General features: G+C 42.7%; 1 protein-coding gene across 3 annotated transcripts in view; it reads right to left on the minus strand.

Annotated features, from left to right (window-relative positions):
* Positions 1-20,598, minus strand: part of LOC118656134 (nodal modulator 1) — a 54,886-nt gene that overhangs the window by 32,720 nt on the left and 1,568 nt on the right. For all 3 annotated transcript variants that reach the window (XR_004967507.1, XM_036308989.1, XM_036308991.1), the window contains exons 2-11: positions 17,711-17,800; positions 16,213-16,258; positions 13,308-13,408; positions 12,491-12,597; positions 10,179-10,251; positions 8,090-8,242; positions 6,971-7,108; positions 6,560-6,649; positions 3,827-3,932; positions 3,498-3,648 (exon numbers count right to left, since the gene is read on the minus strand). Coding sequence is in view for 2 of the 3 variants with exons in the window: in XM_036308989.1 (XP_036164882.1) it covers positions 3,498-3,648; positions 3,827-3,932; positions 6,560-6,649; positions 6,971-7,108; positions 8,090-8,242; positions 10,179-10,251; positions 12,491-12,597; positions 13,308-13,408; positions 16,213-16,258; positions 17,711-17,800 (1,055 nt within the window). In the remaining variant the exon portion in view is untranslated. The remainder of the gene's footprint in view (positions 1-3,497; positions 3,649-3,826; positions 3,933-6,559; positions 6,650-6,970; positions 7,109-8,089; positions 8,243-10,178; positions 10,252-12,490; positions 12,598-13,307; positions 13,409-16,212; positions 16,259-17,710; positions 17,801-20,598) is intronic.

The raw sequence follows: 20,598 nt of genomic DNA on the forward strand, positions 1-20,598 counted from the left end.
TTCTGACAGAAAGATAACAAAGCGCTGGATTCAACGCTGGGTAATCATGGGTGAACTAGATAATGGAACACCCCTCTGCAGCAAATAAAGAAACAACAGAAGGCACAACAAAGTGGTGGAATATTGTGTGTGTGAAATCTGGGAATAATAAAGAGCAGTCATTTCTCAGTGACTAACCCCGCCGAGTGAGCTTTTTGGTGTGGGGGCCAAAAACTATAGCCCAGTAGCCAAGTCCAGCCCGCCAGCCCGCCAGTCACCTTGTTTTGTATGGACGTGAGCTGAGGATGGTTTTCATATTCTTTTAACTTTTAAAAGGTTAAAGGAAAAATAAAATCAAAAGAATATTACGTGATACATAAAAATGATATGAAATTCAAAATTCAGTGTCCTAAATAAAGTTTTATTGGAACACAGCCATACCCATTCATTCAGGAATTATCTATGGCACGTTCATCACAGAGACCATTAAGACCCTTTACCGAAAAAGTGTGCTAGCCCCTGATGTAGATGAAAGGGTATGCACTTTGGTTCTCATATTCATCTACTGTACACTTTCGGAATAAAAGAACAAGAGAATATTGATAAATTATTCTTAAGGACCTTTCATGGTCTCCTAATTCATGTCCACGTCAGGGCGAATGTCACCTAATTTGCTTCAAGCTGAATCTCTCCTAAGTTTTAAATATTTTAAGCATTTTAAGCATAAGCATAATTTAGCTCATATTCCCAATTAAAGAGAAGTGTCCATATTATATTTCAACTATAATAAAAAAATTAATTTAAAATAAAAGAGAGAAGTGTCCAGTTACCCTAAACCTCAAATGTATATTGGTTTAGTTTAGAAAAATAAACTAAAAAAAAAAAACTGGTAGGAGAATATTTGTTATATTGAAGGCCTTAAAAATTGATGTGTGTCAATAAATTCTTTCATTGGGGCTTAATAATTTATGAATAAAAACTGTTAATTTTGGTGTATTGTGGAATAACTATATCCTCATAGTCATTTGGACAGAAGTCAAAGAGTTTGTTTTTCAAATAAATTGAGATTTTTTTTTTTTAAGTAACAAATAATAAATTAAAAGGCAAATGTGCCACGTTGGTCCAAAAGGAAAATGATGAATTTCCTCAATGGTGCTCAACAAATGTTTTCTTTCTTTGACCCCTATATTCCATTTTAAAGAAAATAAATATAGATGTAGTTCCCCCTCTCCATGAACTGCACTTCCTCCATCCACCCCCTTGTTCAAATAAGCAACCTGGGACTCCGACAGCACAAGACCCATTGATTCTCTCTCCATACTACCTGTCAAATCTCTACTTCTCACTCCCTCCCTGCCAGCACCTGGTCCCAGCACCACCATATCTCCTCCAGACAACCGTCACCACCTTCTTTCTAGTCCCTCCATTAGGTACTCTGGCTTCCCTCTGATCCATGCTTCACACAGCAGCCAAAGAATAAAAAACCTTTCTAAAATGACCTGATCCATAGCACTTGCTTGCTGAAAACTCTTCAACAGCTTTCCACTGCATTTGGGGATAAGCCCATCTCCACAAGACGGCTGCAAGTCACACAGCTCTCCCATCTCACCACTGCCTCCAGCCACGCTGGCTGTCTTCCAGAGAGCGCCCTTCTCCCCCTCCAGGCCTGTGCCCAGGCTGTTCCCTCTACCTGGGAAGTTCTTCACTTAGCTAACTTATAGTCCTCCAGAGGGTCCCAGTGACCCAGAGAGGCCTCCCATAGCTCCCCATTTAAATCAAGTCCTCTCAGAGCACCCGGTCTCTGCCCAGCACACACCTACTTTCATTTACAATCACAAATTTACTCGTCTTGAGTCTGTCTCCCCAGTAAGATGAAAGCCCTGGCTTTGGGATGTTAGGTTTCTTTTTACTGTTATATACCTGGCATTTCTAACAGTGCCTCACCCAGAGTAGCTGTTCAAAATGTTTATGAAGGGGAAGAGGGAGGACATAAGTCCAAGAATTGTGTCCTGAGCTCCATGACAGACATGGTACCAGGTTCCACAGTTGATGTACTTCCTGATTTCCCATTTGACACTAAATCCCAACCTTGACCAGGCAAATGGACTGTGTTTTCATGGCTCAGCTTCCTGGATCTCCCTGCCCATCGGGCACTACTTCATACCTAAAACCCACCCTTCAAACACTGGCATTTCATTTCTGGTGTACTGATTTCCCAATTCTACTTCTGGCTGCCACCTGCAGCAAAATCTTTAGGATTTACCTTCCATTCAAGGATCTACTGGAGAGCTCCACCTAGTGGCCCTACAGACTCCAAAACTGAACCCCCATCATCTAACTGGCTCTCCCTACCCACAGCCGGTGGCACCACAGTCATCCTGCCCCTCAAAACGGAAACCCCCATTTGTCCTTCCCTTCCCTATAAGGCAAGCCCTCACCAACTCTCTTTTCAGGCCTCTTGTCTCCAAGTCTTGTCCCCTTCAAAGCCATCCTCCACCATGCCACCGGAGTGCCTCACTAAACACAAAAGTCTACCCGTGTTCACTCCATGCTCACACTGTTCACTGGCCCCCGGGCCCCCAGTGGAGAAAGCCCTCAACTTCCAATGGGGTGTGAGGAGGTCTGCCCCTCCTCTGCCTGCCCAGCACTTCATGCACCAGCAACACCAAGCTTTATGCCACCATCACACCTGCTGCTCAGAAACTATGCACCTGCTCATGCTGCCTCTCTCCAAGCAGACGCTGTCCCTCTCCGTTTAAGTTATTGAGCACCTATTACTCTCAAGAAAGACGGCAGCATTCCCACTCTACAGGTAACACAAGTGCGAGAAAGATCTGAGATGTGACTCCAAGGCCTGGGTTCACTGCACCACACGTTATCACTACCTGATAAAACTACACAAATTCAACCACAGGATGTCCCCTCAAATGCAATAATACAACAAAGCAGGAAAAACTATGACAACAGCTCAGAGCATCTTACAACAAACCTCGTCAACCAACTATAACATATTCCGAAGTCTTCAAGAATTAGGCCATGGAAGTCCCCACAGATGTGAAGTCCGACACAAAAGATCCTTTTCTTTAAGAATCCAGCATGTGCCCTAACCAGTTTGGCTCAGTGGATAGAGCGTTGGCCTGCGGACTCAAGGGTCCCAGGTTCAATTCCGGTCAAGGGCATGTACCTTGGTTGCGGGCACATCCCCAGTAGGGGGTGTGCAGGAGGCAGCTGATCAATGTTTCTCTCTCATCGATGTTTCTAACTCTCTATCCCTCTCCCTTCTTCTCTGTAAAAAATCAATAAAATATATATTTAAAAAAAAAAAAAAAAAGAATCCAGCATGTAAGTACCTTCAGTGGATAAGACTTAGCAATAATCTTTCAGCCTGAATTTCTCAAAAGGAGTCTGAGACTGCATGTGGATCCTTGGCAGAAACAGTCAGATCAAAGGAGACTTTGTTTTCTGCTGGCTGCTGACATAAGCACTGGCGCTCCCAGACCCAAACATGATAACCTTACCCCGTGGCAATGATGTCAGCCAGCTGAGGAGTGTTAGGTGCAATTTTGATTGTGACAGTTTCAAAGTAGAGGTGCTCTTTCTGCGCATGGATGGTGTATGTGCCAGTGGTTATGTTCTCCAGACGGAATGAGCCATCAGCTTTTGTTTTGACTGTAAAACAAAACACGCCAACAAAAGATGAGCCAAAAAAGAACTGCCTAGCCCTCCATATTCACAGGAATATGTGAGACAGAAAGCTGACATATTTTCACAGAGTCATTAGGATTTTGTTTCCTTTCCATTTGTCTGTGATCAAACACTAGCCCCAGGGGCCAACACGTTTGCCTACCTTTGATTTGGTTATTCAGAGTGACGACTGCCTCCGGAACACCTTCTCCTTTGGGCCCATTCAGGACCCGCCCAGTGACAGAGAATCCCATGACGTGGAACACGGGCTGGAAGATGAAGAACAGGAAGAAGGTTCTCATGCATGAGCTGCAAACGTCTCCCTTATGCCACTCATGCCACCACTCACGGCCTCGCTCAGCACATCTCCCACACTGGCTTCTCCCAGTCCCGCATGCCAGCCACGCTCCTTCTCAGCTCACCTACACAAGTGGCTCCCCCACTGGCAGCACATTCCCTGAGTCTGTCTCCTTTCTTGTATTCTCAACAGTTGACATATTGATGTATGTCCAATAATTCAATAAAACAGATCTATAGATTTACTTTCCCAGCTAAAGATCACCAAGTCAGATTGGTGAGAGCCTCCCTACCCATTCTCCTTTCCTTCCTCCTCCCTCCAGATGTCCCATTTTGGAGTTCTCCAGCCCCCCAAGCTTAAACCCAGCATCACTTCAACATCAGTCTTTCCTGTGGATTTCACCTCAGCAAGGTCTCCCAAGTCCTTCTCCTGCCTCTTCCTACCACACCCTGAATTCAAGTCCTTAACGACTCCACCCCAGCTGCTGCACTGCCCACAGCATTTTGTAGTTGGGTTATCTGTGTCTGCCCATCCCACTCCTGAGGGCCACGGCTTTGTTCTCTCTGCAGCCTCTATGTTCCAGCCGCCCTGATTCTTGGTTCCTCACGCTGGCCACATGGGTGCACCACATGCATCCCTCACAGGGGCTTCCACACCAGCTGCTTCCTCAGCCTGGATCTTCTCCCACACCTAGACAAGATCTGGCAGGAAGCCACTCATTTTCATCAATCAGGTTTCAGTTCAAACTGTCACCACCTCCGAGAAGCTTTCCCTAACTATCCTATCTCAGTAGTCCCTGCCTCCCACCCCAGCCAGTCACTGTCCATCATACTAATCTATTGGCTTCCTCAAAAAATGACGGATATCTGAAATGTCCTTGTTTGATTTATTATAGTTGTTTACCTCCCATTAGAAATGTAAGATCCATAGAGATGAAGACTTTTTCCATCTTAGTCACTGGTACATAGTAGGCTTTCAATAAATAACTCATGAATGAATGAATGAATGAATGAATGAATGCATATATGCCACAGCATTTGAGAGAGCTTGAAAAAAATACAATGGCTTCCTTTTTATTCAGGTAGTCTTTCTTCATCCTTCTAAAAAGATGTGGTTTACCCACTTTTTAATACATCTATCCACTCAACACTTTAGGTACCTACAATGTGCCAGGCACTAAGTCACATGTTAGGAATACAGTGAAGAGTAAGGCTGACCTCAGGCAGCTTACAGGCCCTCTCATACCTGAAATTCCCTTCACCTCTCTGTTTAAAAACGTGTCTTTCCTCACTCAACTGCTCCTGCTCTTCTCCACAGGCCCCTGAAGCATGCAAGAACTTCATCTTCTCACCCTTCTCACCCGCTCCAGGGCACAGCACAACAGTCAAGTGCTTTCCTGAACCTCACAAAGCAGAGTCAGGAGCCCATGGAGCATGCCACCTGAACGCCAGCGCCTACCAGTGCAAGCTCCCTTAGCGCAGCACTTTCAAATGTAAGATTACAAGAAAACAATTGAAATCTAATATTTTCAATAACTGTAACACTGGGTGGTCCGTTTAGGAAAGACTATTATTTTCTTTTGGGATTTGCTCTATCTAGCTAATTTGCTACAGTAACCATTTTCAAATTCTGTAATTAAAGATGTGTGATGAAAAACACATTTACCCTCTATTTTAGGGCCTAAGGAGTTTATCAGGCTGCCTATCCATTCCTATCACCACGGTCCAAGCTCTGTCAGCTTTCACTGATTGACTGCCACAGCCTCAACAGGTCCCTTGCTTCTACCCTGCCCCCTGGGAACTCTTCTCAACATTGTAGCCAAAGGCACCACACCTCTCCTCTGCTCAGAACCTCACCCAGAGTGGGGCTAATTGTCACCCAGAGTGGCCCACCAGGCCTGGTACAATCTGCCTCATCATCTCTCTGTCCTTCTGTCCTCTTCCTCCCTTCCTCACTCCTTCCATTCCAGCCACCCTGTCCTCCTGGGTCAGCCAAACTCTCTAAGCCTCAGAACCTTAGCATCTGCTATTCCCTCTGTCTTAAAATATCCTTCCCACAGAAGTATGGTTCACTGTCTCTTCCCCTTCAGGGTGTGGCTCAAATGTCACCTTCACAGCGAGATTTCCCGAGAACACCCTGTAAGACAGCCACCCGTCTCAATCCTGAAAATGTGTAATCTCCTTTCTTGCTTTATTGCTCTAGAGAACACTAATCACTTTCTAATATATGTTCATTTGTAAGTATATTCCTTTTCTGACATTAGAACATGAATTCCACAGAACAGGAATTTTGCTTTGTCCCTGCTGTAAGCCCACCCCTAGAATAGTACCGGAAACGATGTCACTGGCGCTCAATAAACTTATTTCCCTGAATGAAGTAGCTATAGCTAGGGCTCCAAGTCTCTAAGATAAAGACATGTAGTAAGAGGGTTGAGGTATCTAGTGAATTCCAAGCTAAACTAGAAGAATACAAGATTCTGATGTTTCCAACAGCCCATCTTGATAAAATACTGATTATTTTCTTAAACTTGTTTGCAACACCTGTGCCCAGGGATGGGAACTCGAACAGCTGTTCCTCTAGAAGGTGGGGAGTTCCTACCTCAATTTTCAGGCTGTCGTGTTCCACTGTAAAGTCGAGCCTGGAAGGAGCAACGTCAAAGGTAATCCTCTCCCCTCTGTAGAATGGAATCTGGAAGGAAGAGTCTGTTACTTGCTAAGAGCCAATAGCAAGATTCAACCAACAATATTAGTAATCGATCTGGCAGCCCACGAATGACAAGGGGTACAAGGCAGGCCAAGAGGAACTATCATTCTGTTGCTGATTTTAAGAGAAAGGCCTGCATTTCTACAGCTATTACAGAGGGGCCAGAGCCTTATCCTAAATAACTGCTAAATAAAATGTTCACAAAACCGCGGGCCAACCAGTTAGTCCTTACCACCCAAATGGCATCGACTCTGACTGCACCCTAAGAGTCCCAAACACAAAGAGAACGGAAACTGCCTCACTCACCACAGTGTAGCCCCCACTTGGCAAGGAAGAGAAAGAGAAGGTGCCATCTTCTTTGGAGACTGCATGGCACAAATATACCAGACTCTTGTCTTGGGGCTGGAAGCCGGGCACTGGTGAGATGGTGCAGCCCAGCACATCCTAGGCCAGGAAAAATAGAACATGACTTCCTTATCCACTTACATGTTCGGACTATCATCAAATAGCCACACTACAGGAAAACTTTCATAAGTTTTATGTCACAAAATATGTCTTTCGGAAATCTAACGCATAGTAGAGGTAAAAGGAACAAAAATATTTACATTCAAGTTTAAAATGGCACAGTCTTCTTGGAAAAAAAGACACGATTGCCCATCCCTACAATGGGTCACCATTCTCCAGATAAGAAATCAGAGCTCAGATGGACAGACAATAGTGCGGGGAAGGCCTAGAGCAGTGGTTCTCAACCTTCCTAATGCCGCGACCCCTTAATACAGTTCCTCATGTTGTGGTGACCCCCAACCATAAAATTTATTTTTGTTGCTACTTCATAACTGTAATTTTGCTACTGTTATGAATCATAATGTAAATATTTGATATGCAGGATGTATTTTCATTGTTACAAATTGAACATAATTAAAGCATAGTGATTAATCGCAAAAACAACTTGTAATTATATATGTGCTTTCCGATGGTCTTGGGCGACCCCTGTGAAAGGGTCGTTCGACCCCCAAAGAGGTCGCGACCCACAGGTTGAGAACCGCTGGCCTAGAGAGAGGAAGGGACTGGGGTGGAGGGGGTCAATGCGGGGGAGAGGGGACACCTGTAATACTTACAACAATAAAGATAAATTTTAAAAAGAAAAGCCAAGAAAGAAAATGGAGCCCAGGAAGGTGAAGAGACTGGCCCAGATTCGCACAGCTAGTAAGAGACAGAGCTGGGATTTGTCAGAAATGGATCTGATTGATTTCAAAACCTGTGCACTTTACACCAAACTCCACCATCTCCCAGGATAGACATTCAGTTTCTTATAAGTCAACCGAGAAACACAATGTTCTGAAACGTTGAGATTATAAATCAACCTTCACTGCATTTTAAATAGTATAGTCTCAGTGTCTCCTTTCTTCACTTTCCTTTGCTTACCTCTTTGGTTACTGAAGAAGAAAAGAGAAGAAACTTCACCCCTTTCATGGGCTCCCCATCACTGCGGACAGAGCCAGACACGTTGTATCCAGCCACAATCAGGGGACTGGCGGCGTTAGCGTTGGAGTTGGTCACTCGCACAGTGGTGCTCGCCTACAAAAGAAGATTTTAACTTCCAAAAAAAGGAAATAGTATATATAAATTTAAAAAGCACATATAGGGGGTGGCTAATTGATGTTTCTCTCTTACATCGATTTTTCTCTCTCTTTCTCTCTAAAGTCAGTAGATCAATCCATCAGGAAAGGTAGGAAAGGAGGGAGGAAGGGAAGGAAGAAGGGAGGGAGGGGGAGGAAGGAAGGAAGGAAGGAAGGAAGGAAGGAAGGAAGGAAGGAAGAAATAGAGAGAGAAGCACTTGCAAAGTGTTTAAGAACATGGGGACATGAAAAAAGGAACGTAAAATTGCATATGTAGTATAATCACTATTTTTTCATGCACAAAATGAAGTAAAAGGAAATATGGCAAATGTAGATAATGGCAATTTCATCTGTATGGTGACATTTTACTTCTTTTACACATTTTCCACCTTCTAAATTTTTTGTTTCCACTCCTTGATTCTTTATGTTTCAATTTTTAAAAGTGAGCATGCCTTATTTTTTCCCTATGTTTAATGGCATATAAAGCATATATTTTTTAAACTACAGTATGATTTACGTGGAGAAAAGTACACATATTCTAAGTGTCCAGGGCAGTGATTTTCACAAACTGAGCACACCATGCAAACAGCGCCAAAAACAGAATAGAACGAGCCCCACAGCCCCACTCGGGCTCATTTCCAGTCACGGCCCCCCTTCAGGGGCAGCCAGCATCCCGACTTTTAACAGCGCACTTTACTTTGAAACACAACTTTATATTAATAAACTAAATTCCTTTATGCATACAATTAACAATGCAAGCCTTAACATGTATTCTATTCATAATATGTAAGCCACTGAGTTTTATATAAAACATTTTTAAACCTAGGCTGAAACCATACCATCAATTGTAACTGCATAAAAACTATAGGGTAAAAACTGAAACACTTATTAAGATGCTTCTTGAGCAAGAATGAGACACAGCCTCAAAATTAACGTAAAAGCTAACATGTCGAAATGTCCCTTAAGTCTTTCTTATTTCAATTTGTTTTTCCACAGCTATTATAAAACCTCACCTAGTATGTTTCTTCTTTTTTTGATCTTTTATTAGAAACTATTTAAAACAAAATAATATAAGAAATACTCTACAGAACACCTCTACATGCTCTAACCAGCTAAAGAAATGAGTAAAAATACAATTTAAGACCCTTACATCTCCCCTTTTTCCCCCCTCTACAGATGTCAGTATCCTAATTAGCATGTGTTTGCCATTCCTACCTACATCTGTGCAATTTTTCCACATATGAATACATCCCTAACTGGTATGATCAGGAGTGTTTTTAGTTACTATATAAATGGCATCATATTTCCTTATCCTTCAGCAACTTGCCTTTTTCCTTCACGGTAGGTTTTTAAATATAGTCGTATTGATGTATGTGGCTCTGGCGCATTCATTATGGCTGATGTGCAGAATTCGATTGTGTGATAAAACCACAATCCACCCTCCTCTTAATGAGCATTTAGGTTGTGTGCAATATTTTGCTATTGCAAACAAAGTTGCAATAAACATTCTTATACGTTCTCCTTGGGCACATATACAACAGTTTCTAGGATGTTAAGCATATTTATAGAATGTTGTTCTTGACTGAAAAAAGCACAACAAAAAATCTCCTCAGGTTCTTTTGTGTTGATTTGGCTTAAGATAGCTGTAGTTAATAACAAACCTATTTCACAGCAGGAAGACGATATTTTTACCTAAAACTGAAACCAACGTAAGCAACATGTGCTACAGTGAAGGAGTTTCACCTTAAAAATACCATCAAGCTCATCAGCAGCACCACTATTTTTGCATCTACTTCTAGAAAACCATAAACTCATTTCACATCCTGAACCGAAACCCCCGCTGTGCCCAAACCAGCACGTTGTTGCCACACTAAAGACATAACGGAAATGCTTACCGCTTTCAATGCCCAGGTTGGATGAGTTGCAAGGATTTCATAATCTCCAGGAAGAACTTTAAAAAATGCAAACCTAAGGATACAAAATACCACTTAACTCACTCCCAACAACCCGAGTAGTTCTCATTTTATGACCAATATTGGAAAGAACAGAAAATAGTGTTTGAATTATCACAGACTTGCCGTTAGCTGGTTAGTGAGCATAAACAAAATTTCATCCTTCACTGTGCAAAGCCACATCAGACAGCACTTACTGTGTGCAAGGATAGGTAGGTATTCTGTGTGCCGACAGGAAAGAGGGTTTATGTTTTCCTTAACCCCCAGGAATTCTGGCTTAAAAAACAGTCACTGTGGTTTAGCAGGCGTCAGTCATAGAATAGGCAAGAAGGGAGTGATGTGTCAAAGGCACAGAAGTGGAAAGGAGTCACATGTAAGGACAGAGAACAGATCTGATAGGCTAGGCAGACACTAACACAGGATGATGCTAATGATATGGGAGGAAAAATGATAACAACCTCTGAATCCTATGCAACCGTTTAGACCTGTTATCAGAAACAAATATGACATTATGGGCTTGTATGCAAAGCAACAGCAATGAAAGCAGAAGTCAGTGAAGATCTCTCAGGTAGGTACTGACTAACCAAGACCAGAGTAAAATGAGCTGAGGTTGGAAATGGAAGGATTCTGACACATTTAACCCTTTAAATCTGCAAAGCACCAGACAATTAGAGGGCTAGTTCTAATGAAATGAACTACAAAAAGCATTCAATTTCTTCTTCTGTGGTGGTATTTTATTATATCAAACTAGAGGCCTGGTGCACAAATTTGTGCACTGGAGGGGGGGGGGGGGAGGAGTCCCCTCAGCCCGGATTGCCAGAGGGCGCAGGCCAGGCCAAGGACCCCACCGGTGCATGATTGGGGCTGGGGAGGGATGCGGGAGGTTGGCCAGCTGGGGAGGGATCGAGGGAGGGCTCCAGGGTGTGTCCAGCCCGTCTCACTCAGTCCCAATCAGCTGGAGCATCTGACCCCTGGTGGTCAGTGCATGTCATAGCGATTTGTCGACTGGTCGACTGTCTGCCCCTTGGTGGTCAGTACATGTCATAGTGAGTGGTTGAATAGCCTTAGCATATCATTAGCATATTACGCTTTGATTGTTGAATGGCCGAATGGCCGATCACACACTTAGCATATTAGGTTTTTATTATATAGGATATTGCCTGTAATAACTGGATAGGGCTTGGCAATCACTTTGCTACAATAAAATTCAAGCTGCCACTGGATTTTGGTCTTAGTAAGATGTAGCCTACACTTCATATCCATGATATCCCTGGTCTGTAAGTTAGTATCTTCATTTAGTTAGTGCAGATAAAGAGATTCAGAAAGATCAAGCCATTTTTCCCAGCAAGGTCAACAGCAAACTACTAGCCTAGAGAAAATGAAAACTCCACATTCCTTCTATAGACTAGGGCTGGAGAGGCATCAATCAAATGTTATTTCAAAAATAATTTCAACAATCATTTAAAAATCGAATGACTTACTGACAGATTCATTATAAACTTCAATTTTGCAGCTTAGTCAATTTTGTATATTAAAGTAGTAATGATCTGAATGCTCTCAAAATTATCAGTTGGAACTATTCTGCTATTAATCTTGGCACATCTGTTAACATTTACAACTCAGTGATATAAATCCATTAAATAAATGCTTTAAATTTGACTTAACAAGGTTAATTAAGTAGTCATCATTCGAACTACAAAACAATTTTGATGTAATAGGGACAAAATGATTTGTAAAAATAATTGAGCTACCTTATATCTGAGGTAAGTTATTAAGCACATATGTCACACCAAAAAGCTTGAAACACTAACACTAGATAATTTAATCTTCTCAATAACTTTAGGATGGAAAATTTCATGATTATTATCATTTTTGAATGAGGAAATGGAGGCCCAGAGGCCTTAAGTAATTTGCTCCTTGGTAAACAGCTAGTAAATGGGGAAACCAGGATTCAAACCCAGGCTCTTGGGCTCCAGAGCCAGTGCCAACCATTAAATAAAGACCTACTAGATGCCGGGCCCTGCAGTAGGTGCTTGAAAGGTGTTATCTCATATTCAGTAACCCCGCCAATGCTACATGCAATGGGTCAAATGACTTCCATTATGCAGATGAGAACTTGAGGCCCTGACAGGCATGAACTTGTCCAAAGAGGCCAAATTAGGATTTGAACTGAGGTCTCCCTAAATCCAAAGCTCTCCCACCTCCACCAGCGCCCCACTCTAGCGACAAGGCAGGATGACACAAGCACAACTCACTTTCCACCAGGCTGCGTAACTGTGGACTGGATCTTCGCTTCGGTCCCTGTGCTTCTCAGAGACACCTGAACTCCAGCAGGACCCAGGGGCTGCCCTTTGCTGAGAACCTGTCGTGGAGAAGGAGGTTGAACTTGACCTAGGAGCAAAGTGCTCCTCTCAAGAGATCCTGCTCCTACTCCCCACAGGGGGCTGATAACCTTTTTTGGGTGAAAATTCCTTTGAAAAGGTGATGGAGATCATGGATACCCTTCCCAGAGAGGTTTGAGGGGCTGTGAGAGGGAACAGTAACAGTATGGTAATACTGTGTTTCATTGACTCTAAGACACCGTCTGTTAAAAATGTACAATTATTTTAGAAAGTTTGGAGTATAGAGATGATCCTCATCTCTAACAGGAAACCCACACATAAAGAGGGAACAAAAGGGCCTCCCTCTCAGTGTAAAAGTAAAGACGTAGACCTGCCGTGCAGAAAACGATGCCAGGGAAATGAGCACGTCTCAACCTTGATGCTGAATGGAGAGAAGAAGAAAAAATTCTCCCGGGAATCTGTCCCTATAAAAGGCCACTCCTGGCACTTACACGCTAACAGCCTCTACTCTTACAGGGTAAGAGCAACAACCTAGATCGGACCCCTAAAAACACCCACTACATTTTATACTCGATTTTATCGAGTTCCCAGATCCTCTCGAAGCTTACCTGTGGGTCCCTTGTGTGATCAAAGTCCCCAGGTTAAAAAGTGCTATTTTTTTAAAGGTAAGAGAAGACCCAGTGGATACTACAGAGCAAACGTTAAAAGTAAGGCAGTTCTGAAACCAAACCTTTCCATTCACAGAGAAGCCCGTGAACACAAAGTTGATGTCCCCGCCCTTCGTGCAGATGTCATTGACGCCATCCACATAGAGCTCCACGCTCGTTGGTTCTGAGGGATGAAGATGGGAATGGGGTACAAGACACGAAGAAGTTTAGTTCTGGGAAATTGTCTAGGTAAAATGCAATTTACTGGTTAACTTTCATTTTATTTATTTTTGAGCACTTAATATAGTCGCATGGTTCAAAATCCAAAGGTATAAAAGACAGGCAGGGAAAGTCTCTCTCCCACCCTTCCTCCCTGGACGCTCAATTTTCTGCCCCTGAGGGAACCAGTGTTTAGAGGATAATATATTCTTGTAACAGTCTTTCAGCCGAGTTGTATCTCAGAGACCCATGGAAAATTCAGTGAGCACCAACCAGCTTATTCACTGAATGTTTACCACAGGCCAGGCACTGAGCTAAGGGAATTTAATCCTCAAAACTACTGTAAGAGGTAGGTAGTAACATTTACAATTGATTGAGGGGTAAACTGAGGCACGGGAAGGTTAATAGATCGCTCAAAGTCACAGCACTTGTGAGTTACAGGACCCCAATTCAAGCCCCAAAAATCTGGTTCCAGTTCTGTTCCCTGACCAAGTACATGGGTTCAGCCATATTAAACCAGGGCCATAAACTCCAATGCCCCCAGAGAGCAAATGGGTAAGAAGTAAGCAGACAGGCCAAGTGGGGACTATGTGAATGGCTCGATCCCCAATAAGGGGTGTGCAGGAGGCAGCCAATCGATGGTTCTCTCTCATTATTGATGTTTTTTCTCTCTCTCTCCCTCTCCCTTCCTCTTTCTGAAATCAAGAAAAATATATTAAAAAAATAATTTAGAACAAAAAATTATACACAAACACACAAGTGAAGATGCCAATAAAAAATAGAAGCTTTGAACAGGTACCTCACAAAAGAGAATATCCAAATGGCCAATGAACATAAAAATTGTTCAACCTCGCCCCAGCTGGTTTGGTTCAGTGGATAGAGTATTGACCTGCGGACTGAAGGGTCCCGGGTTCAATTCCATCAAGGGCACATGCCCAGGTTGCAGGCTCAATCTCCATTAGGGGGCGTGCAGGAGGCAGCCAATCAATGATTCTCTCTTATCATTGATGTTTCTATCTCTCTCTCCCTCTCCCTGCCTTTCTGAAATCAATAAATATATATATATATTTTTAAAGTGTTCAACTTCATTGACCATTGAGGACAATCAAATCAAAATCACAATGGATACCACCACATCCCCACCAGAATGGCCAAAATGAAACAGACTGACCGTGCCACGCGCTGGTGAGAACGTGGAGCACCTGGGACCCTTACACACTGTTGGGAGAGGAGAAATTGCTATATCTACTTTCCATGTTTCTCCATATCTACTAGAGCTGAGCACGTAAAAATTCTATTGCCCAGTAATTTCATTTCTGGTATATACTTAATAGAAATGCAAACACACATGTATCAAAAGATACGTACAAAGATGTTTGCAGGAATACCATTCTTATGGCCAAATCGGGAAGCAAACCAAATGTCCATCAAAAGCAGAAGGGATAAATCACTTCACATTCATATAGTAATAGAATGAAAAGCTACACATAATACAAGTAAATTTCATGAACTATGTTGAAAGAAACCAGATACAAAAAACTGTGTGGTTCCATTTTTATCAAGTTCAAAACAATCTATACTAGTAATCTGAGGTCAGGGTGGTGGTCCACCTGGGGGGGTGGGGGGGGACAGTTAAAGAGTGCCTGTGGGTACTGATAAAGTTCATCTCATTGTCTGGGTGGCAGTTACATGGAGGAGTTCAGTTTGTGAAAATTCCTGAAACTATGTTATAATTCAATAAAAAATTTTAAAAGCTTATCAAAAAGAAAAAGCACTGACAGGTAGGGAGGGGGCGCCAACTCCAACTGGCTGCCAATCTGTGACCTCTGCTTTAGCCATCAGTTGGGTTTGAGTCCCCCTGACTCCCCAGCTTCTAGAATGCACCAGCCAGGTGCCCCCGAGTTTGAAACGGAAAAGAACTTTCCCACAGAGCCAAATTAGCTACCTGAGCTTCCCTTCACCCGTTATGATGGCAGGGACACAATTCTTCCTTGTCTAACTCGCAAGGCAGCCAGGCGGGAACAACCACGGCCCCCCACTCCTATCCCTAAGCTATAGAACTGGGATCACACACATCTGCCATAGCAAAAAGTCAACAGTGTCTCTTCTCCAAATCATCAGCCAGCTCCAAGCAGAACCCTCTATTCTGAAGGACAGTTTTTAAGTATCGCCTAATTACCTGCTAATGATGTGCCAACCATTCTGAACACATAAATATATTGGCCAATTAATCCTCCAGGTCGCCTGTGAGGCAGGTGCTTTTACTCTCCTGGCCCGTTAGAGAGGAGGCAGACACGGAAACAGGGGAAGTAACTTGTCCAAGGTCATCACAGAGCTGGCAAGGCCCAAGGCTGCCAGATCTTCTGATCTCTTAAGAGAATTAGAACTAGACTTTTATGTCAAAAAAAAAAGAGAAACAATAGTAACCCTGAGGGAGCTAAGAAAGAAGCCATCCTGGGACAAAAACAAAGTCCCCGCTTCTGACCTCTATATATAATCCTACTGCCACTTAATGAATGAAACGGCTACAGTAGAGTTTCCTGAGAAAGGTACTAGAAAAAATGTCTATTCTAAGAAAGATGACAAAAAAATCTCCAGGTAGATCTAAGGTACCAATCTATCCTAAAGTGAAAAGGCAAGGGGCCCGCTTCTACACTAGAAATGAATCCTCAGTATTGTAGCAATCGATGCACTCTAGCAACTTAAATTAATAGTCAGCATATAATCTAATCATTTGCAGAGTATTATCAGGTTATTCAATTAACTTACCAAAACTCCACCCTAGGGGAGGCTCAATCTTCAGAATAAAATCTCCCTAAGAGACGGGGGAAAAAAAGTACAGGATTGAGAATTGATGACCCTTCACCTAGCTTAACTTAGTTTAGTGCTACCACTTAATCTAGAATTTTTACACAGAAAATGAAATTCCAAGCATAAACTGAAGCCAATCACCAGAAGTTCCCATCCAACCAATCAGAAGACACCATGTTAAAGCGCCAGGGAGAATCCTAAAGATACCATATTCAGCCACTCCTTGTTTTTAGATACCAAACATACTATTAATGAAGCTATTAACCCCACATATGCCAGGGTCAGCACAAGAACTAAAGTCCTTTCTTAACACTACATTTTACTCATACACCTTGCTTTCTTGAGATTGTTTTAATAGTTTAAAAAGGTAAAATAAAATAAATTTAAAAAGATTTCAAGACCCAGCTAATCCACCTCTAGCAATCAATTTTATGGACAAGGTGGGGCAAAAGTGGGTTTACAGTTGTGAATCTGAGAAACACAGAGCTTATTCTTGTCTTATTTATTAATTATTGTATTATTTTCTACAGACTACATTGGAGGTTGGGGGTGGAGTTGGGGGAGGGGACAGGAAGAGTTTAACTAAAGAACACATATGCATATATGCATAACCCTGGGACGCAGACAACAGCATGAGGAAGGACTGGGGTGAGGCAGGGGTTGGGAGGAGGAAGGCAAAAATGGAGAAAATGGGAGATATCTGTAATACTGTCAACAATAAAATAAAATTGTAAAAAAGGAATGTAAAAAAAATAAGGCAATAGATCTATACATGCTAATGTTGAAAGGAACCAAGATATTACCATAGGAAAAACAATCAAATCACACAGTGATTCCTACGGTTCAGTTTCATTTGTCTTTTTTAAAAAAATCAAAATCAAGAAAAAGCAGCCTATTATATTAGGATACACACCAAAACTTTTTTTAAAAGTTTACCACTACACAATCTGGGGGATAAAATATAAAATTTACTTCAAGTATTTCAAAGACCTTGATTTTTTTTTTCACAGAGCTCGTAAGTTTGTATATTACTTACATAATTTTCTTAAAGCAACATTTTAAGCTGCTTGCAAATAAAGGGTGCTAGTAAACCAGGGTTTCTTGGCCCTAATACTGCTGACATTTGTCTGTCCTGTACATCATGGGACATTTCGCTTCCTTCCAGGCCTCTACTCACGAGAGAACTGTAGCACTCCCCCGCCCCTACAGTTGTAACCACCAAAAATGTCTCTATACATTGCCAACAGTCTCTGAAGACTTTGAGAAACACGACATTCAATCAAACCACCCAGAAGCTCTCTCCTCCAGAATTTGGCCAGAAGTGTCACATTCCACTTACAATTCACCAAACAGCTGAGCACGTGCTTTTGCGGGAAAGGCCATTCTCCTGGTTAGCACAGCCCTGCGGGCCACACCACTTCCCATTATAAAAGACTAAATTGCTCTGTCCTCTTACCTTATCATACAAGGGGATCATAAAGTAACCATTGTTAGGGGCACAGTCTGTCTGGTATTTCAAAGTCCCATGCTTGGTGTACAACTTTATCTGAAAGAAAGGAAAGAGAAGTCACAATATCACCTTTGAGAATTAGCCACGTACTAGTACGTTACGCCTGAATGCATTCAGTCAATGCATTTGCTGAGGGCCTACTATATGCTGCTGTGAGCACTGGGCATGCAGGAGAGAAATAAGTACCCCCAAAATAATGTGATTCCATACTTTTTAGGTTAGAAACCATCTGAAGTCTAACACAAAAGTTATATTTTCCAATGCTTTTAAAATTTTAATGACTGTTTCTATGTTGCTTTCTAGGTCTAAAATGTTCAAACTTGCTGTTAGTAAGGTGCTTGTTAAAAGCAATTCCTGCCCAACCAGAATGGCTCAGTAGTTGAGCATCGACCTATGAACCAGGAGGTCACAGTTTGATTCCCGATCAGGGCACATGCCTGGGTTGATCCCCAGTAGGAGGTGCACAGGAGGCAGCCAATCAATGATTCTCTCTCATCATTCATGTTTCTACTTCTCTCCCCCTCTCCTTCATTTCTGAAATCAATAATAAAAATTTTTTTAAAAAAGCAATTCCTGAGCCCCACTTGTGTTTCTAAACTAGGTTTGAGGGGTCAGGCCAGGGATCTGTATTATTAACCCCAAATGATTCCCAATACTTGTAGTAACACTCATCTAGAAATTTTTAAATTTTCTCTCTTATTTTCATTCTCAGGACAAAAACATATCAAAAGACATTTAATATATATCCTCTCCTCGAGACTCTCTAAAACTCTTGCATCCTGAGCTTCCCAGACACACACTGTTAACCCATTTAGATGCTCAAGTAACACGTGAGTCTCCCACATGCTGTGTGACCTTGGGCAACTCATTTCCCCTCCTGAGATCCTTTGTTTCCTCGTGGTGGCTGCTCAGATCCACAGCTCTGCATAGTAAGCACCTGGCACAGAGTATGGACTTTAAAAAAAAGTAGCCTGCATTACTGTTTCTGTTACTATTTTACTATATTACTATGTTGTATTACTAACATCTCTCAGAAGAAAAAAAGCAATGTAGTGTGTCATTAGCAGGGCAGAGGCTGGATTCAAAAAAGATTTCTTAAACATACCTGCATGGATCGACCACTCTGACCCTCAGTTTCTACATCTTGTAACAGGAAGCAGTTGGATCTCACCTCCAAAATGTTAATGCTGTGACCATGATATGGAAGTAACAGTTGTGTCATACCAGCTAAGCTGTAAGAAGCAGCGAACTCACAACATGTACACTTGGGAAAGGAACAGAGTTAATGGACACTTGGGCTTGTAAGTGCCCGATGGGTGTGACCACAGCTTACACTCCACAGCGCCTGGGACGATGTCTTTAGTGTAGGTACTCAATAAACACTCAGTGAGTCTGTTTACAGGCCATGAAGAAAATCAGATGCACACACTGAAAGCAGGGGTTGAAAATCCACCTGCCCAGAGGGGCCAGGGAAGCAACGGCAAGGGCATGCATGTAAAGGGAGACAGATCACTACTCAACCCAAACCAAGTTTTGCAACCCAAAGATCAGCTGGTTTTCCAGAGAAATCAGGAATCCAGTTTTTTTTTTGTTTTTTTTTTAAATATATTTTATTGATTTTTCACAGAGAGGAAGAGAGAGAGATAGAGTTAGAAACATCGATGAAAGAGAAACATCGACCAGCCGCCTCTTGCACATCTCCCACTGGGGATGTGCCCGCAACCCAGGTACATGCCCTTGACCGGAATCGAACCCGGGACCTTTCAGTCCGCAGGCCGACGCTCTATCCACTGAGCCAAACCGGTTTCGGCATGGAATCCAGTTTTTAAATGAAATCTCCTGATTGTCAGAGTATCAGCAACCAATATTATTTTTCTTTTGTAGGGATTTTTGTCTGTTGTGTTTACTACACTGCTGTATCCCCACCCTGGACAGTTTCAGTACAAGCAGGGGCTCATGCTATAGTTACTGACTGAATGCTTATGATGGAAAAACACACAGAAGGGAAGAAGGCTAGGAAAGAGTAAAAGTAGTTTTATTAGGAGACAGAAAATACAATCAAGAAATTATTGTGAAACATCTTGATTATTTGCACGTCTTTCATTAAGTACAGGTCAGGGCACAAGGTGACAATATACATTACACATATGAAATGTCTGATTTCATAATCAGAAATTACGAAAGAATAAATGTGTCAGACCATCTGGACAGGCAGCCTTGGGCTCACGGAGCACACTTAAGACTAGGTCACAATACGTGCCCGGCTCTCAAGGTCACTATCGTGTTTGGGGTGGGAGTGCCCCTAACTGCCTTCACTTTCCTCCCAGAGTCCCAGGAAACGACAAGCTACAAAAAAGCCTATCCAGGCAGCTTCTGAAATGCCCCGTGCCCACACACTGGAGGCAATCCAGGAGGTGGCATGGGTACCCAGCTGACCCTCGGAGGCCTGCCCCTGCCAGTGGGTAGAGCCTTTGATTAAACACCCAACTTCTTAAGATCAAAAATGGTGGAGAAGCCACAGACTGAGGGGCCTGAAAGGGGGTAACTGATTATCTTCTTTAGGAAATATATGGCACTAGGTCCTGCTGCTTCTCTCACACCATCTACAGGAATAAATTGGCACTTGGGGCAAGGCCAGGTCAAAGAGCAAGTGGGGCGTGGCATCGCCCCCCCCTCCCCCGCCCCAATCCTCAGCAACCTTTGCAGAACACCAGCTTACCCTCACCACAGCCCTGCAGCTGCCAGCCCCGGGGAGGCTCCAACATGCTTTCGGGCAGCCTTTGGAGTCTCCGTCCTCAGTCCCTTCTTTTTTGACATCTTTTTGGTTCTTTTTT

The sequence above is a fragment of the Myotis myotis genome, unplaced genomic scaffold (genome assembly GCF_014108235.1).
Source record: "Myotis myotis isolate mMyoMyo1 unplaced genomic scaffold, mMyoMyo1.p scaffold_m19_p_5, whole genome shotgun sequence".
NCBI classification, from domain to species: domain Eukaryota; kingdom Metazoa; phylum Chordata; class Mammalia; order Chiroptera; family Vespertilionidae; genus Myotis; species Myotis myotis.